Source organism: Schistocerca cancellata, chromosome 3 (genome assembly GCF_023864275.1).
Source record: "Schistocerca cancellata isolate TAMUIC-IGC-003103 chromosome 3, iqSchCanc2.1, whole genome shotgun sequence".
NCBI lineage: Eukaryota > Metazoa > Arthropoda > Insecta > Orthoptera > Acrididae > Schistocerca > Schistocerca cancellata.
This window is the reverse complement of record NC_064628.1, coordinates 546,135,113-546,160,425: the sequence shown is the minus strand read 5'-3', so window position 1 is coordinate 546,160,425 and position 25,313 is coordinate 546,135,113. Positions and strand designations below refer to the sequence as shown.

The 25,313-nt window shown below is 43.7% G+C and overlaps 1 protein-coding gene across 1 annotated transcript in view; it reads right to left on the bottom strand.

Moving 5' to 3' along the window:
* The window catches only part of LOC126176416 (low-density lipoprotein receptor-related protein 4), a 646,448-nt gene that overhangs the window by 271,655 nt on the left and 349,480 nt on the right, over nt 1–25,313 (bottom strand). The window contains exon 5 of the mRNA XM_049923573.1: nt 21,636–21,748. Within this exon, the coding sequence (XP_049779530.1) occupies nt 21,636–21,748 (113 nt within the window). The remainder of the gene's footprint in view (nt 1–21,635; nt 21,749–25,313) is intronic.

Below are 25,313 nucleotides of genomic sequence, written 5' to 3'. Positions count from 1 at the left end.
ATGTGAATGTTTTAATACAGTAATAATTTGTTTACAGCAGTACTTGATGCATCGCTTTAGCATAACACCCAAGAAATTGCATTAGTCGAAAAATTTCTGAATAACATGAGTCATGCAATTAATTTAAAAACTGCAGTATAACAGTAAGAAACTGTCGAAACTTTAACAAAGATGCACAACATAAAACCGAATTGTGCACTGCCATAATCAGTTTTTCACTTCGCACTAAGACTGTGAACAGGGATCTGAGCACTGCGGCTATGTGAGTGTGCACACGTGACGAGGAGGCTTTTTCTTTCTGTCGTTTCCGCCTATTTCCAGTCTTTCTGGTTTAATTTTTTCCTTAGTGCGGAATGTTTCCGTTTCTGTCTTCCCTTACTCAGCTTTCTGTGGTTTTCGGTTTTACTTGAGTATTTACGAATTGTTGTTGATAGCAGGTACTGTAGGCCCAAGATAGTGCGCCTTTGCCTGGCTTTCGTTGCCGGTCAGAAATCCAGCCGCGTAACCATGCGCCCCCACACAAGCGACTGAAAAGTATCCTGTGTTAAATGCATCTTGTAATTTATGTAATAATATCTCGACAATGCCGAGACTCTTCATACTGATGCTACTCTATTCTCTGAAAGTTAGCTGTTAAATTTTTAAACTGATATACAGGGCGATACAGCTACGCTTCAAATACAAAGCCTGTTGCGGGAAAGCGGAAAACAATGCAGCCATTGCCGTAACGCGGAAAGGGAGCGATATATGTGACGTCCAAAAGCACATGATCATTAGCTTGCAGGCCAAGGATGGAAGCATTTCCGACTCGGCCAAGTTTGTAAAATGTTCGCGTGCCACCGTGGTTAAGCTATACCGTGCCTGACAAAATGGCGCTATCCAAAATCGCGCCAGGGCAATTGTGGTGCACCACGGCCCGTAGATGACGAGGATGAATAGCGGCTACGAAGAAATGTACGGGCGAATAGAAGAGCAACTGTTGAGCAACTGACCGCCAAGAGGCTACCAACAGTGATTCCTCAACGACCATGCAGCGTACGTTGCTGCGACTGGGCTTCTAGAGCAGGCACCTGTTTCATGCACCCATGCTGATTGCTGTTCATCGGCGACGAAGGCTGGAATTTGCACGCTAGTACCCCAACTGGACATCCAGTGAGTGGCGACAGGTGGCTTTTCATTTGCATCAAGTTTTATGCCCCATTGGACGGAAACATCTGAAACCAAATACCCTACAACAATCGTTGGAAGGATCCAAGCTGGAGGAGGGAGCGTTATGGTTCGGGGAAAGTTTTATTGGCGTTCCCTGGGCGATCTCGTTATTCAGGAAGTCACAATGAATCAACACAAGTATGCACCTATCCTTGGAAACCACGCCCACCTCTAGATGAGAATTGTTTTTCCTCGGCACGCTGGCATCTACCAGCAGGACAATGCAACATGTCACACAGCTTGTTTTGTACGTGCATAGTTCAAAGAGCGCCGGAATGAGTTTACTGTACTCCCCTGGCCACCAAACTCCCTGGATTTAAACCCAATAGAGAATCAGTAGAGCCACCTCGATTTGTCTCTTCGCGCGCCAGCCGATAAACCTAGCGCAGCTGGCCGTAACACTAGTCTGCCCCTCTCCACAGCCATGTCGATAACTTCCAGAACCTAAATGAATCTCTTGCTGCAAATATTGCACCGGTCCACGCTGTTAAATGTTTGTATTCCGGCTTTTGTCAGTTGGTCACATTAATGTGACTGGACAGAGTATATCCTGAACCGTTTAATGGACCATAATTCTTTTTTCACCCAAATGAATTGTTAAAAAAAGCCTCCATAAATGACATCTAATCTTTTTCTCCTAGTTATACTAATTACAAAGATTCGCTTTTTCAAATAGGGCTATGGTAATTTCTGCTGATATCGCCGCGGTTATAAAAAGATGAATTCAACGGCCTTATACTCTTCACGATCCGCTTAGCATTTTCGGTGAAATTTCAAAATTTAGAACTTAGAATTTATCTGTTTTGTACAAGGAAAAGGAAGTCGTAGGTTAGGATGATTCACCAGTTAACTACAGTAGCAGTTCTGCTCTCGTTTTCGTCAGAGATTTGAAGAAAGGTGCCCATCGACACTTGAATGGATTTGTGAGAGAGGGAACTGAGGTTTAAAGAATGTTAAATAACCTAGCGTCATAGGTTTAATGTCAACATACAAAACTGCGCTGCAAAATTATGTCAGCAACAAAAAGGAAATCACAAAATATTGTGGTCATGAATAATTTCTTAATATATCGATCATGTTACGAAGTATTCGAAATGATCTCCACCTACCGCAATACGCGTTTACAGTTACTCATGCAAGTGCGTCCGAAGTGACAAGAGATTGCTGTGATACCATTGCACATGCTCCAACGATGCGCTCTTGGGTCGTCGGAACTTGTGCGTTGACTTCGTGTCTACAATCCAGTGAAAAAAATTCAGAGGCGTCAAGGCAGGCCAACTGATAACGCTATCACGCCCTATACAGCGACCGGGTAAAAGCTGGGTGAACACTCTCCTACCCATGAGCGGATATGGAATCGGACACCCATCGTGCTCGTACCATGTCCTCGCTTGTGGATAGGGTGTGCCGTGTGGTTTCTTCCAGTAATCCACGGTGTAGTAAGATTAAAAGAGGAGTTAACTCGGCCACAAATTCGACATAAAACCTAACGATTCCAGCTGTTTCTCAACGCCACTGGCACTAATATCTACTTCACTTACCTTTACAGTAATGTACGAGAATTAAACTTGGGCAGCACTCCTTACTTTTTATTTGTAAAGTAACATTTGCAAACTGAGTTCAGTAGTTCTGATTTTGTTTTGGTAACCTCAGTTTCAGTTCCTGTGTCCTCCATGAGTACCTGGGACGCTGACTTTGGTACCACTAAGAGAGCCTTTACATACTAGCAGAATTTCTTTGGGTTTTGTAGAGATATTATTTCGATATTCTGCTGTGGTACTCGTTGAAGACATGACCACTTGCCCTCTTGACTGTCAAACGCCTTTCATTCAGCATCACTCTATCAATCTATCACCTACTGGCTGAAACGCTTAGTTCCGACTATATTGGTTCCTCTAAATATGGAGTGCAGGATCTTCAACAAAAAGAAGGATTAACGAGTTTGCTTCAAAAAAATCTAAGTCTAAATCCGGATGACCATCTGGGTATTTGTATTCCGTTGCTCCAGAATGCAAGTCAAGTGCGTCACATCGCTAAGTGCGAATGAAGAGCCAAGAATATACATTGTTAATTACACTAAGCTCATTTACTGTTTGCTTAGCTATTATTCACAATATTGTCAGTGTCGCGCGGCCGGTTCCAGGTCCCGGGAAAGCCTTAGCGCTTATGAATAGCGGGGCCGTTTCTCTGCGATTTGAACTCATATGCTTCTTACACGTTTTGTTTTACGTCTATGCAAAACGTGCCACTAACAAAATTAAAATTTTATTTTCCTAATTTAAGTAAACTGTAGTGTGTAAGCTATAGGGAAAGAAGATTATATACATTACTAGCTGGATGCCCGTCGTTGCTCTGGTACGCATTTGTTCCAGTATTCTATTAGTTCATCTCCTCCTTCCCCCTCCGTCGTCCAGCTGTTCTTCCCCCTGTCTCTGTCCGTCTCCTCTTCTTTCCGTCCTCTGTCTATCTTCTCCTTCTCCCTTCGTCCATCTCCTCCTGCCACCTGTCTGTGTCCATATACTCCTCCCCCTTTCTCACTCCTCGCTGACACTCCTGCGGTGTAGTCGAGTATCCAAAGCGGCGCAAGAAGTATCGATCACCGCAAATATACTGTGCAACAAAGCGGTATCAGGAGGCACCAGTGAGATGCTAGGAGGAAGCCGAGACTTCCGTAATTCCGAGGCGGAAGCCCCGCGCCTCTTCCATGAAGTAGCATCGCCAGAGGCCAGCAGGGTCAGATCCGGTCCACTTCCAGGAAGTTCCTGTCGGAATAACGTCATTATTGTGCCTACTCGTCGTGACGTAGCCCTTGTCAACCGTCGGAGAGTGAAGAGACTTATGTCTCCAGTGCACTGTGCCTACGCGCCAACGCTGTCAGAACTGCATCTACTAGTGTCTACGAACTTGTGTTTTCTAGTGACTGTAGTGAAGACACGGTACGGTCATTCTGAACTTGAATCAATTCGCCACGCAGTAATCGTGGGTCATTTAGTGTTCTGAGCCCAAAGTCGACGTGTGCAGTTTCATATAGCTACAGCAAAGCCTGGGAGCAAAGATAAGTTTTGTTGCACCTAATAAAGTATTACTTATTCAGAGTGTTCTAATTAACTGCACTATGACTAGTCATCTCAGTGTCCAAGAAGTCGGACACAACAACCCCCGCTCCAATAGGAGCTTGCTGTTTCTTATGCCCACAGTATTTCTCTCCTGTTAGTAACTTGGTTGAAATCGATCCAGGAGTTTAGGAGGAGCTTCTTACCCCTGGCTTTTTCCACATACGCACATGTTATATATACCTCACATATATTTTAAATATTTCACACATGGTTGTACACATATTTTACCTGTACCTCTTGCCAATTTCGCCTTGCAGTTTTATTTTCACGCAGTTCGTTGGATATGACATTATATCTCCTCAACTATGTGCCGCACAATGGTATGTTTTTGGAAGGTACAATCAGTGGTATATGGAAATACTGTCAAATACTCGATAAACATATTTCCGTTATTTGCGCGCCGCGATTTACGGTGCTTTTTTACTCGCATCCCCATCCCTCTGAGGGATACGTGGTTCTTACGCTCACAGGGGTTCTCTTCAGACAGTAAGAGTATATGTACCAATTTTGGTTGAAATAGATCCAGTAGTTTAGCAGGAGATGGTCCCTTTGCTTAGCTGTGTGGTAACGTGCTTGCCTCCAGTGCACTGGGCTCAGGTTCGATTCCCAGCCGGGTTGGAGATTTTCTCCGCTCGTGGACTGGGTATTATGTCGTCCTCATCATCATTTCTTCCTCATCATCGGCCGCAAGTCGCCCAGTGTGGCGCCGACTGAAATAAGACTTGCACTTGGCGCCCGAACCTGAATGGGACCTCGCGGCCAACAATGCCATACGATCATTTCATTTCAGCAGGAGATGTGGCACATATACAGGGCGTTTCAAAAAGAAAGAGCAGATTTCAAACATTTATTTCTCAAAAACTACAAATGATAGAAACACAATTCCAACGGTCCTTCACTCAATATGAGTACCAAATGTTACACAACAAATATCAAAACTGTACCTCAATATGAGCACCATTTGTTACACGACAAATATCAAACCGGTATCTCATTTCTTGCCACACACGACGCAACTGGTCTTTAGTTACCGAATTCACGGCCGCAACAATTCGATGTCGTACCTCTTGAAGAGTAGCGGGCATAGGTGGGACATAAACACAGTCCTTTATGTACCCCCACAAATAAAAATCGCAGGGAGTAAGGTCTGGTGACCTGGGAGGCCACAGACGATGACATTGATCTTGTGCTCCTGCTCTTCCAATCCACCGTCCTGGAATGGTGTTATTTAGGTACCGTCGTACAGGTTCAGAGAAGTGTGGTGGGGCGCCATCTTGCATGAAGATGAAGTGATTTGAATCTTCCTGAAGTTGAGGAAATAGCCAGTTTTCTAACATGTCCAGGTAAATGGTTCCTGTGATAGTTTTCTCCATGAAAAAGAAAGGTCCATAAACTTTGTTTACCGAAATTGCACAAAAGACGTTAACCTTTGGTGAGTCTCTTTCATGTTGAATAACGTCCCTCGGAGTTTCACTCGCCCAAATTCGTACGTTATGCCGATTAACTTTACCAGAAATGTGAAACGTTGATTCATCTGAAAAAATTAATCGTTCGGCAAAATTGTCCTCTTTCATGTCCTGTAGAATTGCAGTTGAAAATTCGAACCTTTTGTTGTGGTCGTCAGGACGCAATGCTTGCAATAACTGCAGTTTGTACGGCTTCATGTGCAGACGGTTACTCAGAACGCGCCATACCGTTGTTTTAGCCATGTTTAGTTCGTGACTTGCCCGTGTCGTGGATTTTCTAGGGCTCCTTTCGTAAGCTGCACGGACACGCTCGACATTTTCACCCGATGTGCGTGGACGACCCGTGCTTTTTCGCTTGCAGATGCAACCATCTTCTACGAATCTGTGATGCCACTCATAAATTTGCTTATGACGAGGCGGCTGTTTGTTGAATTGACGGCGGAATGCACGTTGCACACCAACAATGGACTCTAACTTTGCAAATTGCAGCACACAAAATGATCGTTCCTGTGGTGTCGTCGCCATTTTCCTACAAACAAACGCCAGCGCCACTGCGGATTTGCATGGAACTTCTGCGCGGACCATTGAAAAACTTTGAACCTTTCTCTGACAAGAAACGTTTGAATTGTGTTTCTATCATTTGTAGTTTTTGAGAAATAAATGTTTGAAATCTGCTCTTTCTTTTTGAAACGCCCTGTATACACATAACCACTTCAGTAATAGCTATGGATCTACAAGAAACAAAAAAGCAAAATAAGAGTGGAAGACAAAGAACGAAATGCTGAGATTATAAATGGTAAAATCTGGAGATGTAAACTTTCGGCCCTAATGTTCAATCTATATATCGAAGAAACAGTAACGTAAATAAAAGAAAAGACTTAGAGTGGTATATAATTCAGGATGAAAGGTTATGTGATGACATTGCTATTCCGAGTGAAAGCGAAGAAGAATTATAGGAGCTGGTAAATTGAATCAACAGTCTAATGGGAACAGACTATGGATTGAGAGTCAACCGAAGAAACTACTGAGGAGTAGAAGAAACGTCATTAGCGATAACTGAACATTAAAATTGGGGAACACGAAACTGACAACTGAATGGCTTCTTTCCCTCGTAAGCAACGTAACACATGGCGGTCGAAACACGGAGGACATTAAAAGCAAACTTACACAGGTACAGAAGGCAATTGTTTGGAGCACAGCGTTGTATGGGGACTGCGGGAAAGCGGGAAAAGAAGAAAACTGATGCGCATGAGACGAAGACAAGAACATGTAGAAAACATTGATAAGGTGAAGAGACGGGATGATAGTTTATCTGATTAGATCTGAAGAAATAATTTTCATGATACTTGAGGAAGCTGCAGACGTAAAACCTGTAGGGGAAGACAAATAGGAATACATAAAACAAGTAGTTGCAGGCGTTGGGTGCAAGTGCTAATTTGAGATGAAGTGGTTGACGTAGACGGGGTATCGTGACGAGCTACACAAAACCAGTCAGAATACGGACGACCAGAACAAACAGACAAAACATAACGCTCCTTCACGAGTTCTGGACCCTTCCGACGATCCAACGGCCATCTGTCCGATGGAACATAAAACGTGGTTCAGTTGAAGAGGCGACCTGTCGCCACTCAGTGGACTTCGTCGCGATGAACAGCAGTCAACGTGAGTGCATGAACCAGGCACCTGCAGTGGGAAGCCCATGTACACCAACGTTAGGAAGTAAGAATTCAGTAAAAACTTTACAGTAATATGCTGAAACACGGAAGCTTAACCTAACTTAAAGGCACATTAGGGCTCCTCTCACAACGACAAGATGCTCTTTTCTCTTTTATTCACAACAACAAGCCTCCTCCTCCATTCAGTACCAGAAGCTAGCTGAGATGTTATAACCCGGATTTACTCTTTACAAGTGAAAGAATGTAGCAGAACTATTCAAAATCTGCGTGTACACGCACAGCACAGACCAATTACGTACCGTAACTTCCGAGCTAAAAGACCTCCGAAAGTTCGTTTCAAACGGAGGTACAGTTTTAGAAAGACTGACTGGAAGTGATTCTCTTCTATTCTTCATAGAAATATTTGTGTAATCCATACCAGCTTGATGCTTACGAGGGCGCTGTGTACGCTATTAAATACAGAGCATGGACAGCTATTAGAAGAAACTGCAGAATCAGTTATCTCCGAGAGATAACATTTCCTACAGCTCCTATTCTAAAAGATTAAACTCTACAAAGAAAACTTTTTAAGCAATAAGAGTCTTCAAACAGCACATTTTGTACTCTTACTTGCAGCTTAGGCTCAATGGGAACTAAGGATAAAGTTGATGGCGGAAACTGACATGAGCGGGGCACAAGCAAATCTAGAGACTATTAAGCTGCTTGAGTAGTGAACCTTATCAATCAGGTACCTATTCAGTTTTAAAGCAAGTCAGATTGCTCACCGACATTTATTAAATGGGAAACCAATTTCTTCCACCAAACTAGACAAGGAAAATATCATAAGACGACGAAATTAAACACAGATTTTTCATGTCTTTCACGTTAGATGAATTGGAACTGGCTCTATAGAAATGCTGGAGGGATAAGAACTTGGCCTGGATAACTTTGGATCAAATTAAATACTTTGGTCCATCGCAAAGAACTAATTACTACAATTTCTGAAAAACTGCGTCCATTACTATTATATGGAGAAAATTAAGATTGCGGCCATGTATACCCGACAAAGATCGAAACAGTTCAAGAAGCTATCGACTGATTTTTCTTACTTTGTCACTTTTACAAGGCAACGGAGAGCCTAGTACTGAAAATAGTTATGGGAGAGATTGATCTGTTACTGATTACAGAACAAGCATGCCTTAAGACAGGACAAAACTGCACGCCTCAGAAAATTAACTTGAAAGATACAGAAGGTGGGTACGAAACAAACGATATTCCAGAAGATGTTTCGAGACACTTTACAGCAGTTTGCGATGTTGTGAACTGTCGCATTTTATTAACAGAACTCTCCAATATCAAAAAATACGATTTCTGAACCTGCACTGTAAAAATCTCCATAATCGAACCTTGTTTGTGGACTTTCAAGTCATAGAAGCGGACAGAGGAAACAGAAAATTAGTTTGTCTCAAGGCGGTGTGTTAATGCTGTCTTTGTTCAACATCTCACAAATAATCCTGACGGGCCTGGAATTTCATCTACGCTGACACGGTGTTATCACTGCCCAAGGCAAGACAATTGAAGAAGCAGAGGAAAATGGTTGATAGCACTAAAGAGCAGATACTACCGCTACGTACTATGAAGGGAAACAACAGAAACAGAACCGTGGCTTTTTTTTCTGAGAAATCCAATCGCACCTTGCCTTCTAAGCAGCGCTGACTGAACACCAAGTTGAAAGTGGCTGCCAGAAATATTGTCGCATGCAAATTGAAGTAAACAACCTAGAGATAAAAACCAGAAACTACGAGGACTTTGTACTTTTTCCGTGCTACGCTAGTACTCAATGCACGTATCCTACATGGTGTGGATCACACCATACCATAAGAGTACACGTATCTATCACTGACACATGTCGCATAATTACTCCCTCTGAAGTTCGACGACAAGTAGTAGCAAGAAATGAGAAGACTGAAGCAAAAGCACCTGAAGTTCACGCTCTAATTTTGATACCAGAAGGCAAATTCGCGACAGAGACTGAGAAGAGTCTCAAAACGAGACTAAAAGCGTGGCGTGTTTGAACGCAGCAACTTGAATTGTGGATAGTACCCAAAGAATGACTACCTCACGGACACACGGAAGAACGGGCTTCCTAGAATCACTCAGCAGAGTCCGTCGTGGTGTCATAGGGAAGATCCAGAGATGGGTCTGAGTCCGTGTTCTACGAATTTAGAGAGGAGAAGACCTCAGCCCACTTCCTGTAGCGTCTTTTTGATCCACTCTCGTTCGCCATGGAGGACTTGGCATCCTTCTGTTCACTGACCGTAGTTTTTGCTAAGTTCTTGGCAGTAATAACTTGAAGGTTCCCGTTCATGAAGCGGTCTACTCAACTAGAAGGCTAATGGAAGTACAGGGCTATTACAAATGATTGAAGCGATTTCATAAATTCACTGTAGCTCCATTCATTGACTTATGGTCACGACACACTACAGATACGTAGAAAAACTCATAAAGTTTTGTTTGGCTGAAGCCGCGCTTCAGGTTTCTGCCGCCAGAGCGCTCGAGAGCGCAGTGAGACAAAATGGCGACAGGAGCCGAGAAAGCGTATGTCGTACTTGAAATGCACTCACATCAGTCAGTCATAACAGTGCAACGACACTTCAGGACCAAGTTCAACAAAGATCCACCAACTGCTAACTCCATTCGGCGATGGTATGCGCAGTTTAAAGCTTCTGGATGCCTCTGTAAGGGGAAATCAACGGGTCGGCCTGCAGTGAGCGAAGAAACGGTTGAACGCGTGCGGGAAAGTTTCGCGCGTAGCCCGCGGAAGTCGATGAATAAAGCAAGCAGGGAGCTAAACGTACCACAGCCGTCGGTTTGGAAAATCTTACGGAAAAGGCTAAAGCAGAAGCCTTACCGTTTACAATTGCTACAAGCGCTGACACCCGATGACAAAGTCAAACGCTTTGAATTTTCGGCGCGGTTGCAACAGCTCATGGAAGAGGATGCGTTCAGTGCGAAACTTGTTTTCAGTGATGAAGCAACATTTTTTTCTTACTGGTGAAGTGAACAGACACAATGTGCGAATCTGGGCGGCAGTGAATCCTCACGCATTTGTGCAGCAAATTCGCAATTCACCAGAAGTTAACGTGTTTTGTGCAATCTCACGGTTTAAAGTTTACGACCCCTTTTTCTTCTGCGAAAAAAACGTTACAGGACACGTGTATCTGGACATGCTGGAAAATTGGCTCATGCCACAACTGGAGACAGCGCCGACTTCATCTTTCAAGAGGATGGTGCTCCACCGCACTTACCGCACTTCCATCATGATGTTCGGCATTTCTTAAACAGGAGATTGGAAAACCGATGGATCGGTCGTGGTGGAGATCATGATCAGCAATTCATGTCATGGCCTCCACGCTCTCCCGACTTAACCACATGCGATTTCTTTCTGTGGGGTTATGTGAAAGATTCAGTGTTTAAACCTCCTCTACCAAGAAACGTGCCAGAACTGCGAGCTCGCATCAACGATACTTTCGAACTCATTGATGGGGATATGCTGCGCCGAGTGTGGGAGGAACTTGATTATCGGCTTGATGTCTGCCGAATCACCAAAGGGGCACATATCGAACATTTGTGAATGCCTAAAAAAACTTTTTGAGTTTTTGTATGTGTGTGCAAAGCATTGTGAAAATATCTCAAATAATAAAGTTATTGTAGAGCTGTGAAATCGCTTCAATCATTTGTAATAACCTTGTATACACAGTGAACACAAAATTTATTTATCACAATCGACTGCTTTTGACAATGCAGATTTCTTTGGTTCATGTTCTAGGAAAGGTGATATAATTAACTGAAACTTTCTTCCCATTCCGTAACGTTCCACATGTCCTTCACTGAGGAATGGCATTGTCTCTAGAAACAGGGACCATTTAAGACATTGCTTATTTTACATATTTATCGTGTCAGTATGACACAGAGTAATTTGTATTAGCCGCGCGGAGTGGCTCGCGGTCTAGGACGCCCTGTCACGGATTGCGCGGCCCCTCCTGCCGGAGGTTCGAGTCCTCCCGCGGGCATGGATGTGTCTTGGTTTTAGCATAATTTAGTTTAAGTAGTGTGTAAGTCTAGGGACCAGTGACCTCAGCAGTTTGGCCCCTTAGGAATTCACACACATTTGAACTTTCTACTAAGTCATGGTGAAGTGTAGAGCTGCAAAAATTTCCGTCTGTTCTTCTTACAACAGTGCGAATAGTTTTGTGACAGTCCGATGTGACTTTGGAAAAGCACAATAAATTATCCGAGCGTGTCTCAGTCGGGTTAAAATGAGGGTACGGAGTAGGAAATACGAGTACATTAATTCCCATTTCGTCAAACCACCCGTTTACCGTTTTTTTAATGAACGATATGAACTTCTACCTTGTTGAAAAGGAAAGAAAAAGAAGAGTCAGTCCTGCTAGAACTTACGTGCTTTCAGCATCAAGCTTTTTTTAATACCCTGTTACCTCACGTTCCGCCTTCTGTAAGCACCATACCGCGCACGCGAGACGGACGTAACATGGACGACGCTACTGCCGTTGTACTTTCGTAGTCATTTAAGTCAGTCAGAAAATTTTCTGAAGAAATAACAACAGCTTCATAAAATTTCGCTGTGTATGCAGCTACATATCATATGTAGCACGACGTTCTGCTGTGCATGACATAGCTGTCGGTGAAAGGTGAGAGACTGCCATTATAGTCATAGGAAGAAAAGAATGGGAAATAAATGACGATAGTAATAAAATTTTGATTTGTGGGAGCCTGTTGTGCAATAACACAGACCAAGTGTCTGCCGATCTACAGCAGAACATTCTCAAGACTATCTGAAGTAGTAATGAGTGTGTTTCGTTCACAGGGATAAAGATGATGTATAACCAACGGAAATTCAAATTTGGTGAAAGCTTGTAAGCCGTCTACTCGAAGTTCAAAAACTGCGCCACAGACGGAATCATCGAGAAAGGGACCATTATTTAACATCGGGAAATCAGTTATTGAAGGTGCATGACATAGCTGAATCTCTGTTATATCCGAGGAGAGGGTATATCGACATTTCACACGAAAAATCTCTATATATAAAAGGCACTATTCTAACTCGTCATCATCCAGCCCAAACCGCTAAGGATAGAAACTTGAAATTTGGAGGTGTGAACCTTACACTGTAGGCGTCGTTTAAGAAAGGATTTTTCGAAATTCCAATCCTAATGTAGTGAAATAGAGGATGAAGGTTTTTTTTGAAAAATGTCGTTATTAAGGAAATTTTGAAGCTAGACGTACGAAAATTGGTATTTGGCTTCTCAGCCAGTTTCGGAATGTTTGGGAATTTAACACTATGGGTGTGAAATAGTGGGTGAAAGCATTTTTTGAAACTATTTCATGATTAAAGAACTACTAAAGTATTTTCAAAGCTACATCTATGAACGTTGCTATTTTACTTTCCTGTCAGAAACTGAGGGAATTTTGGAAATTGAGCCCATAAGGGGGAGAAACAGGGGACGAGAATTTTTACGAAAATATTAAATTATGAAAGCATTTTTAAAGCTAAATCTGTGAAAATTTAAATTTGGCCTCTCAGTTAGGAATAAAAAGATACGAGTGATGGGGGTGAAACGAGGAATGAAAGATTTTATGGAAATATTTCATTGTGCAAGCATTTTTGAACCTAAATCTATGAAAATTTGTATTTGGCTTGTCTGTTAGAAATAAATCTTACTTATTTCACTGTTTTTGAAAATTCTACCCCTAAGGGGGTGAAATAGGGTGTGTAACGTTTTACGAAAATATTCTGCTACGAAAGCATTTTTAAACCTAAATCTTTGAAATTAGTGTTTGGCTTCTCGATTAGAAATGAAAAAGTACGTGTTCCACTGTCTTTGGAAATTCAACCCCTAAAGGGGTGAATAGGGTCAGATCGATTCACTGACTCATCATCGCCCAGCCCAAACCGCTAAGGATGGAAACTTGAAGTTTGGAGAGGGTGTGTATCTTAAACAGCAGGCATTGCTTAAGAAGGGATTGTCCGAAATTCAGCTCATAAGGGGGTGAAATATGGGGTGAAGGGCTTTTTGGAATAATGTCACCATTAAGGGAATTTTGAAGCTAGAAATACGAAAACTGTATTTGGTTTCTCAGTCTGAAAATGAAAAATATGTGTTTCAGTATTTTTGAAATTCAGCCACTAAGGGGGTAAAATAGTGGGTGAAATTTCTTTTGAAAGTAATTACTAAAGAACTACTAAAGGATATTTAAGCCCACATATATGACAATTGGTCTTTGACTTCTCGGTTACAAACTAAAAAAAAAAAAAAATACGTGTTTCAGTGTTTCTAGATATTCAACCCTCAAGGGGAGTACTATGGGGGATGAAGCTTTTTAAGAAAAAGTTATGAAAATTGTATTTCACTTCTCGATTAGATATAAAGAAGTATTTGTTAGGGGATGAAAGTTGGTACGGAAATATTTCCAAAAGAACGGAAAGACATGATTAACAAAAACTTTGGACCCCAGCTAGCAGAATCGAGTTTTCGTCAGATGTACATTCGACAAGACCATACTTATATGGTCTTAATTAGTGTGAAAAGCTTAGAAGGTGTTGCAGTTTGTGAACAACATAAAAAATTTTAGTGTTGTTTTGAGTCCGTGTATTCTGGGATGAAAAAGGGATAGTGATTAGTGTTTACCTTGCAAAACACAAAAATATACTGACGCATATAACGTAGTTTTTATTGACCAAATGGATGAATAATTATTCGAGCGGAGAAAATGAAAAAAAAAGAGACAGCGTATGTTCAAAAAAGATATCTCATGAATCGGAAAGCTGAAATATTTTGAAGTACAATTTGTTGGAGCATTGAATTTATTCTCCAAATTTCGTTTCTCTGCCATCTCATTTTCACAAATAAAAACATTTGTGGATGGAAAGCGTTTTGAGCTTAATGAGGATGTTCTGGCAATAGTACACACAACAAAAAATACTTTACGTCACCCCGGTCCCAGAACTCCTGAAGATAGACGTTGACTGTGGATATTTTATCACAGACGCAGTCTCTTTTACTGTACAAAGATGTCACTAAACCCGGCCAAAAATGTAAACAACCATGCCTGAGCAGCGCCTATTAGACGGAGGGGGTCCGACAGCCGATCAGTTCCAGTCATTCCACCAAGAATGAGGTACACAGCTCGTGTTGTCTGTAGCTCAACCATGCCTAGACGGTCAATACCGCGGTTCGACCGCGTCCGCACTTTTACTTTGTGCCAGGGAGGGATCTCAACAAGGCTCAACAAGGGAAGTGTCAGGTGCCTCGGAGTGAACCAAAGCGACGTTGTTCGGACAGGGATGAGATGCAGAGAGACGGGAACTGTCGATGACATGCCTCATTCAGGCGGCCGCCCAAGGGCTACTACTGCAGTGGATGATCGCTACCTACGGATTATGGCTCGGAGGAACCCTGACAGCAACGCCACCACGTTGAAAAATGCTTTTTGTGCAGCCACAGGACGTCTTGTTATGACTCAAACTGTGCGCAATAGACTGCATTATGCGCAACTTTACTCGCGACGTCCATGGCGAGGTCCATCTTTGCAACCACGACGCCATGTAGCGCGGTACAGATGGGACAAAAACAAGCCGAATGGACCGCTCAGAATTGAAATTACGTTCTCTTCACCAATGAGTGTCGCATATGCCTTCAACCAGACAATCGTCGGAAACTTGTTTAGAAGCAACCCAGCCAGGATGAACGCCGTAGACAAGCTGTTCAGCGAGTGCAGCAAGGTGGAGGTTCCATGATGTTTTTCAGTGGCATTATGTGGGGCCGACGTACGCCGCTGGTGGTCATGGAAGGCGCCGTAACGGCTGTACAAGAATGCCATACTCCAACCGATAGTGCAAACATATGGGCAGCATATTGATAAGGCATTCGTCTTCATGGACGACAATTCGCGCCCCCATCGTGCACATTTGTGAATGACTTCCTTCAGGATAACGACATCGCCCGACTAGCGTATCCAGCATGTTCTCCAGACATGAACCCTATCGAACGTGCCTGCGATAGATTGAAAAGGGCGGTTTATGGACGACGTGACCCACCAACCACTCTGAAGGATCTACGCCGAATCGCCGTTGAGGAGTGGGACAATCTGGACTAACAGTGCCTTGATGAACTTGCGGATAGTATGCCACGATGAATACAGGCATGCATCAATGCCGAGGACGTGCTACTGCGTATTAAGAGGTACCGGTGTGAACTGCAAAAAATGTTTCAAATGGCTCTGGGCACTATGGGACATAACATCGGGGGTCATCAGTCCCCTAGAACTTAGAACTACTTAAACCTAACTAACCTAAGGACATCACACACATCCATGCCCGAGGCAGGATTCGAGCCTGCGACTGTAGTAGTCGCGCGGTTTCGGACTGAAGCGCCTAGAACCGCTCAGCCCCCGCGGCTGGCTGTGCACAGCAGACTGGATCACCACCTCTGATGGTCTCGCTCTATGGTGGTACAACATGCAATGTGTGGTTTTCATGAGCAATAAAAAGGGTGGAAATGACGTCTGTGTTGATCTCTATTCCAGTTTTCTGGACAGGGTCCAAAGCTCTCGGAACCGAGATGATGCAAAACTTTTTTTAATGTGTATATATATTTTCCAGGCATTTCACCATGGCTCTTCTTGAATGAAAGCTAATCTCCGGACCAAGTATAGTGTCCTAAACGGAGGCTATGTAAAGAGTTAAACAATCTTTCATTGTTGGAATTTTTCGGCCGTCAACCCTTATGTTGGTTTGATGCACCTCTCTCCACTCCTTCGGCTAACCAACTATCCGCTTCAATTTAGTATAACTGCGTAACTGCATCCCGCACCATCGATCACATGCCTTATACGGTGTGTTAACTGTAAGGATACGGCCACATTGGCACCAACAATAGTCGCTGGATTTATTGCGTGCTCCTTCTTCTTCCAAAATCAGAATGATGCTTTCGTAATCTAATTTCAGTTTCCTCTCCATTCGACAATAAAGTATTGCTGAGTAATTCTGATGCATGTGGTTATAGACTGATTATGCAGTACTTTTCACATCCATATACAATTCCTTTCTTCGGAAGCACACACCTTTTTCAAAATCTGATCGAAATTCCGTAAGTTAGTTAACAGACATAGACATTAATTTCTACCCTGTTCGAGGAAAGCTTTTCGAAATTCAGATGTAAGCATTGAATCTTTCCTGTTATGTCCTTGGACTGTGTCATTTTAAACTGGTCTAGTTTCGTCGAGGCAGCTTTTTGAAATTTATTTACAGTATCTCACCTTTTTAACTGTTTCCTTTTCTCTTGCACTGTCTATATAACCCCGTTTCACTTTTGTAAACGTATCACGATATCCTCACGATTAATTTGCATGGTCTACACATACTTAATTCTCAAGGGGGGAGGGGTTGAAAAATGTGCACTGATGAGTCGAAACATTATGACCACATGCTGAGCAGCGTGTCGGTCCACCCTTGGAGCGCAGTAGAGCAACGACTCTGCATGGCATGTATTGAACAAGTCCTTGGCAAGTTTCCGGAAGTGTGTGACACCAGACGCATAGGTCACACAGTTTCCATGAATTACGAGCCGGTAGTTTGTGGACGAGGAGCTGGCGTCCCGGACGTGTCCCGTCGTGTTCAGGTCAGACGGCCGATACATCAACGTGGCTTCACTGTCATACTCCTCAAAGCACTGTAGCCCGATACTCGTCTTGTGAAGCGAACACTTATCCCGTGAGAAGATGCTTCCGCCTTCGAGAAAGACACCAATATGGAAGAATTCAGGAGGTCCGCAATAGTGTCCATAAAGTCCGCAGCTGTCGTGATGCGTCTGATTACTGCCACAGGTAGTAATGAATGTCTCCCCTCCCGTAGGATAATACTGTCTCCACCGTCCACAGTCGGGGTGCGGTGCATGTTTCGAGCACACGTTCCCCTGAATGACAGTGTATCTGTACTCGACCATAGACCTGATGTAACAAGAAATATGACTCATCCTGCCGGACGATTCCACTGATCACGTTCCAGTCCCAATGAAAACTTGCCCACTGCATTCACAATCGGCAACCTCATTGGGTCAGCTTGGGAACTCGGTGAAGGTAGTCAGTTGGGAACCCAGTATTCAACAAGGTGCAATGAACGGTGTGCTCCGAAATACGTATTCCAGCAGCAGCATTGCACTATCCTATTTATAGCGAACAATTCCCTGACCTCCACGGTCTTTGATGAGACGTAATCGTCGAACACCTTGTCGCCTACTCCTTCAACCACTTTCCACAGATGCCGACGGCAGTAGCATGCAAACAGCCGACCAGTTTTACTGTTTCCGGGATACTCGTTTCCTGGAACTGGGCCATAATAACGTGCTCTTTGTCAAAGTCGTTTACGTCACTGGGTTTCTCATTTGTAGGCGGTATTGTCGCTAGAATGATTCCCCATTCCTGTCTGCTCCGTTTATAAACTTCCCTTATTCTGTCACGTGGAGCGTTGTAGATGTTGTAGAATTACTACCGGATGGCCATGTGAACCATCATTTCTAACTTAAGTCACATCAGTGAATTGATCTGTATACATCAGTCCGTTGTAAGGAACAGTGCAATAAGATGGTTAGACACGGAGACAGGAGAGAGTGGCAGAAAGGAGCTGCCGCTTTTTGAGACGCCCTTGACCACATCGAGAATGAAATTGCCCGATTTTTCGGTGTATCAAAGAGGACCGTACAACTTGTCTACAAGGAATGGTGTACCGTCTGAAACAATATAACAAGGAGTAAGGAACAGTGGTCATAAAAGTTCCTAACCTATAGCAGCGGATACGTCAAGCTTTATCAGTGAGGACGAAAGCAGATCCTTTCAGCCAGCTTCTGAGCTAAGGGAACTGCATGTAACCTGCATCTGGAATTGGGTACTTCGCAGAAGGCCATTGCTCACAGCCGTACATAAAACTACACGTCCTCTATGGGCTAAAATCATGTACACTGGACAGTAGCTGACTAGATAGGTGTACTGTGGTCCGAGGAATCCACAGTTTGCTTCTTTTTAAATGACGAAAGGCGTCGAGTGCGCCGACGTCCGAATTAGGCGTTTTATCCGCAATACGAGGTGGAAGGTGTGGTACAAGCTCTAGGTGGATACGCCATTTATTTATTGTTCCGTGGGACCAAATTAAGGAGAAGTCTCCATGGTCATGGAACGAGTCAATACATGAAATTATAACACGATAGTAGAAACAGATAAAATGAAAGATAAGTAACATATTCGGGCGACAATTCGTAAGTTTAAATAAAAAAGTCAACAATGTAACACTGGAACTTGCTTAATTTTTCAGCTCTTCGAGGAGCTCCTCGACAGAATAGGAGTGAGCCATGAGGAAACTCTTCAGTTTAGACTTAAAAGTGTTTGAGCTACTGCTTAGATTTTTGAGTTCTTGTGGTAGCTTATTGAAAATGGATGCGCCAGAACATTGCACTCCTTTTTGCACAAGAGTCAAGGAAGTGCCATGGTTTGCGGGTATTTTCTGCAATATATCTTGTGCAGACTCAGGTTTCCCTTAAGACGAACCTGGATGTTTGTTTCGAGATTACTGGTGACCATGATTTAGACTTCTTCAAAATCTTCATAATGAGTACGCTGCGGACAACCCATCTTCCAACATGACAGAAACCGTGCTCACAGGCATGGACGCACAGATCCTGGTTTGAACAACACTCAGGCACAATACTGCCCGCGATTAGCGGTCTAGATGTGCCCATCTTGATACCACAGGTTATGTCTGCGTCTTTCTGATACGGTGGTTGAAATGCAGCTGTACGGGACCTAATCACCATTGAATAGCTTCAGCTCGATATGGCATGCTTGAAGAAACTGGTGGACTTTCTTCGTGGCCGAACTGAGGCTGTTATGATGGCAAGACGCGGTATTAGTGTGGTGTCTTCCGGGGTAACTATTTTTTTTGTCTCTTGCTTATTACCGTACACTTCATCAATCAAAATGGCACCTGCTTCTTTGGTTGCTACTTCGTAGCCGGCCGGAGTGGCCGAGCGGTTCTAGGCGCTACAGTCTGGAACCGCGCGACCGCTACGGTCGAAGGGGCGAATCCTGCCTCGGGAATGGATGTGTGTGATGTCCTTAGTTTAGTTAGGTTTAAGTAGTTCTAAGTTCTAGGGGACTGATGACCTCAGAAGTTAAGTCCCATAGTGCTCAGAGACATCTGAACCATTTTGATACATCGTATTATTCAATATTTGTTAGATATATGACTTTTGACCATAAACGTTCGTTCTGCTTTATCAATACTTAGACTTTCGTATTCATAAATATAAAAATGGAGGTAGTTATAATAAAAGTGCAGCCACTCAAAGTGCTGGTACTGACTGAGCTGTAATTATCGTATGGCAGCGAAACATGATAGATATTCTAATGTGTTAATGCGGAACCGATTTACAATGGAATAAGTTTCAATTTTGGCCGCCAGGTGCAAATCTGGCGGTGTGAATGCAAGAAATACATACAGAAATGTGTCCATATGTAATGGATTAGGAATGGGACGTGGGCAGCAAAGGTCAAACAAGTGAGACAGGCATAGCGTTGATTTTATTATTAACCGCCGCTTACACAATTTGTGCAGTATGAACACCGAGGTGTGAAGAGACGCTGCATCTGTAAAATGGCATGATCAAAAATTGCTCGCAACAGTTTCGGTGGAATCTGAGCAACGTGTTGCTGTATACTGGTTTCGGATCAGATGGAGACTGAACGTGTCCCTGGTAAACGCGTTCTTTTAGATATCCCCAGAGCCAAAAGTTACATGTATTTAGATCAGCTGATCTTGCAAGCCATGCATCTGGAAAACCTCAGGACATACCACGTTCGTGGAAGGTTGCATTAAGCAGATCTTCCATTGGGGGAGCGACATGAGATGTTGCCCCATCTTGAATGAAAACGGTGGCTTCCACACAGTTGCGCTCTTCCAAATCGGGAATCACATGCTGTACAAGGAGATCTCTATAATATGCAGGCGTCGCGGTACAGCTGGCAAGCCCTCCGCGAGTATTCTCTTCAAAGAAGAACGGGCCGAGAGTAAACATGCTTGTGAATACAAGCCAAATGTCACATACGGCGAGTGCAATGGCTCCTCGTGCAAAACATGCGGTTTAACAGTATCCCAAAATCGGCAGTTCTGTGTAATCACTGCTCTCTGTAGTGTAGTATGCGCCTCGTCACTCCAAAGAATATTGGCCGACCACATGTCATCATCTTCGATCCCTACCAGAAACCGAAAAACAGATTCAGACCGCTGTTGCGGATCATGAGGTTTGAGGTGCTGCAGAGTCTGGATGTTGTACGCGTACCAGCGTAAAATAGACCGCAAACCTCTCAGTACTGATGACCTTGGGGTGGACAATTCTCATGACACTGCACGAGGACTAGCACTACCCGGGGCAGGTGCTGCATGTCAGTTACAGCAACGGCAACCTCCTCAATAACTTCCTATTCAAGGTGCTTATCACATTCTTTAAACAGGCTAATGACACCGGGCCTCCCCTCGGACCTTTCAGTCGGCGATACTTTCTCAGTGCATCACTGTAACGACTGCCGTTCACATATGACACTTGCACCAACAGCTCACGGTCTCTTCTCGAAAGCCTTACTGTTCAGTCACGTTACGGTTTTGCCAAATGATAGCGTGGTTGTCATACCGGTATACAAACACTGTACAGCTCCAAATTTGCACCTAGTGGCCAACATTGGAACGAATATTTTTTTCCCAGCGTAAATCGGGTCGACATTAATTCATTAGCAGTTTCGCAGTCATTTGATAATTACAACCCACACTGGACTTCCGCATCTATGTTCCACATCTCATGCTAAGTCACTGGATCTATTTCAGCCAAACTTGGTACAGTAAAGCGTTTTATAGCTGACATGTGCACAGTTACGTAAGGAGACAAGAAAACAGTATTTGTTCCTCTGCGCTACCAACACCACGCGGGCAGTAACTCGGTGTAACTGTGTAATACACCACCGTAGTCTTGCTTTTGTCACATCGTAGGCGAGAATGCGACAACAACTATATGTTAATGCAGTAATCAAGGTCACTGGCTACATAAACACACATGAAGGTTACTTACGGCAGTCGACTTCGTCGGAGCCGTCGGGGCAGTCGGACTCCAGGTCGCACTTCCAGGTGAGAGACAGGCAGCTGCCGTCCGTGCAGTGGAACTCGTTCTCGTGGCACGACCTGCTGAACAACGGATACAGCCCACGTCAGATTGCCACTGGACAGCCTTATCTGACAACTACAGAGCTATCAAAAATAATGGATAGTGAGGGTCATACATCAGCCGAGAAAGTCTTCACGATAATGTCGTTTGGCGGGGTTTCAGAATTATTTGAGGACAATAAATCCAAAATACTTTACCTTCTTCAATTACGTGTGTCTTTGGCCTGATATGTACAGGAGGCACAGTGTAGTTACAGGCAACTACACTATCTGACCAAAGTATCCCGGCACTAATTAGTGGACATTAACGTGGGGTATGTCCACCATTCATCTTTACGAAGGCTTGAACTCTTTTGGAGACGCTTTGAATGAGATAACTAAACGATTGTGGAGGAATGACAGCCCATTCTTCCTCAAGAGTCGAAACCAGATATGGTAGTGATGTTGGACGCTGGGATTTGGTGCGGTTACCGTTCTAACTCATCCCGAATGTGTTCCATTGGCATCTGATTCGGATTCTGGGCAGACCAGCCCATTTGTGGAATGTCGTTGTCCACAAAACATTGCCTTACAGGTGACACTTTATAACAAGGTGCATTGTCATGCTGGCACGGCCATAGTCCCAGAACTGTTCCTCTACTGTACGCAATACACAATGGTGTAAAATGTGTTCTTATCCTTCTGCATCTTCCGTTTTCTTAAGAGCAATAAGGGGACTACGTCCTAGCCATGAAAACCACCCCTATGCCGTAACCTACCGTAACCACTATCCCCTTTTTTACAAATCTTTAACATATTGCAGCGTGTCAGCAACTGTGAAATGTACAGCAAATAAACAATTTTTTCAGCCTTCAGTTGCAAGGTAATTTTACTCGTTTACCTAGGTTTCGATTCCAGTAATGGAATCTTCTTCAGAACAAAAAATGAAATTATTTTGTGAGCCAAACACTGGCCATGTCACAGATTAAAATTAAAACATTAAAGATGCATAATCATAAGATTATGTCAGTCAAAATTAAAACCATTGGGGCGAACGTAGACGGAGCTGCGCCGGCCATAAATCAGGACCACACGTAAGCGGCTCGAGCCTGATTTATGGCCGGCGCAGCTCCGTCTACGTTCGTCCCAATGGTTTTAATTTTGACTGACATAATCTTATGATTATGCATCTTTAATGTTTTAATTTTAATCTGTGACATGGCCAGTGTTTGGCTCACAAAATAATTTCATTTTTTGTTCTGAAGAAGATTCCATTACTGGAATCGAAACCTAGGTACACGAGTAAAATTACCTTGCAACTGAAGGCTTAAAAATTTGTTTATTTGCTGTACTATCCCCTTTGTACTTCACTGTTGCCACCACATATGACAGCTAACGTTCTCCAGGCATTGGCCAATCCCAAACGCTGCCATCGGATTTCCAATGACCAACTGTTCCCCGGCGTCACTCTCCATACCACCTCAATCGTGGCTTCTTTGTGAAATGTGTGGCTTATGAGGATCTGCTCGAGCATCATACCCGATTCTTTTTAACTTCCTATGCACCATGGTCATTGCGCTAGCTGGACTGCCGTAACACTTTGGAACTCACGAGTAATTCCTTCCGCTGATTTGATATGATTTTTCACAACGACGTTCTGAAATGTTCGGCGGTTCCTTTTCATCAGCTCGCGAGCTCTCCCTGGTCTTGGTTAGCTGCGGTTATTCCTTCGCGTTCCCATTTTACAATCACATTACCAACAGTCGACCTGGGCAGTTTTAGAAGACTTGAAATGTCCCCGATGGACTTGTTTCTCACGTTCGAAGTAACTGTACTCTCCTGATGGATCCATTCTGCTGTTATTGCTTCCCTACCTACAACACAATACTCGCCGCTTCTTTTTACAGTGGCTGGTCAGTATCTCGTAACATCTGCGGCCAATTCCGCTATTCGGATGCTTTTGATCACACAGTGTAAACACAACAAGCATTTACATTTTCAAACTTATCAGTTCTGATAAGTCGATGTGATTGGATAAAAAATAGCTAGTCAAAAGATCAGTTATAATAACAACACTTAAAACGAAAACGTTTAATTATTGCATCAGCATGAAGGGCATGAAATGCGCTCCGTTAGGGATGTTATCTCGCGCAGTATATATTGGTGCACTGACAGAGAGCAACATGCATTTAATGCCACCTTACACAATCAGCATCCTCCAGAAATTTTATGCAATATCATATGGTTCAAATGGCTCTGAGCACTATGGGACTTAACATCTGAGGTCATCAGTCCACTATAACATAGAACTACTTAAACCTAACTAACCTAAGGACATCACACACATCCATGTCCCAGGCAGGATTCGAACCTGCGACCGTAGCGGTCGCACGGTTCCAGACTGAAGCGCGTAGAACTGCTCGGCCACACCGGCCGGCCAATATCATATGGAAGTTTCGATAGAGAATATTACGAATGTCAGAAATTCCAAATTTAATAAGTTTTGTTTCATTAGTTTTTCTATAGCTCTCATTAACAACATATGGATGTTTTCGAAAGCCCTACAACCAATCGCCATATAGCTGATACTTTAATTATTAAATGCCCATTTAACAGGAAAGTAACAGTAAGCCCAAGGCGTGGATTGTTGCAGATGTTGCAGAGCTCGTTTGTGGTCTGGCATTGTTATGCCCCGTATGTGGATGAACTCTTCGTAGTCGAAACTCGAATACAGAACGCTGTTTCTGACGCACCGACATAGTTATGTTACACATCGCCGTGTTGCGCGTTACATTTCGGAGCTCTCTAGCGGCAGAGGACTAAATATATATTTTCTGTTTAAGAGGTTCAATCCCGCGTTTTTCTCAGGGTAAATTCACTCAGTCTGTAGCGCACTAGTTGCTCACTGAACCGCCAGCTGCATAGCTCATTAACGCATTAGTGTCCATTCGAGACAAGTCAGGAAGGTAGCAAGTTGCATATCTGGGATTTTACTTCCTCAGTTAGTCTTACTAGGATGATCAGGAAGTGTCCGTGCTGTGTGCGGATGCAGGAAAGCTGGCCGCAGTTCGCGAACAGCTGAATACGGAATGAGATTTTCACTCTGCAGCGGAGTGTGCGCTGATATGAAACTTCCTGGCAGATTAAAACTGTGTGCCCGACCGAGACTCGAACTCGGGACCTTGCCTTTCGCGGGCAGGTGCTCTACCAACTGAGCTACCGAAGCACGACTCACGCCCGCCACTCACAGCTTTACTTCTGCCAGTACCTCGTCTCCTACCTTCCAAACTTCCCGAGTTCGAGTCTCGGTCGGGCACACAGTTTTAATCTGCCAGGAAGTTTCATATCAGCGCACACTCCGCTGCAGAGTGAAAATCTCATTCTGGAAACATCCCCCAGGCTGTGGCTAAGCCATGTCTCCGCAATATCCTTTCTTTCAGGAGTGCTAGTTCTGCAAGTTTCGCAGGAGAGCTTCTGTAAAGTTTGGAAGGTAGGAGGCGAGGTATTGGCAGAAGTAAAGCTGTGAGTGCCGTGCGTGAGTCGTGCTTCGATAGCTCAGTTGGTAGAGCACCTGCCCGCGAAAGGCAAGGTCCCGAGTTCGAGTCTC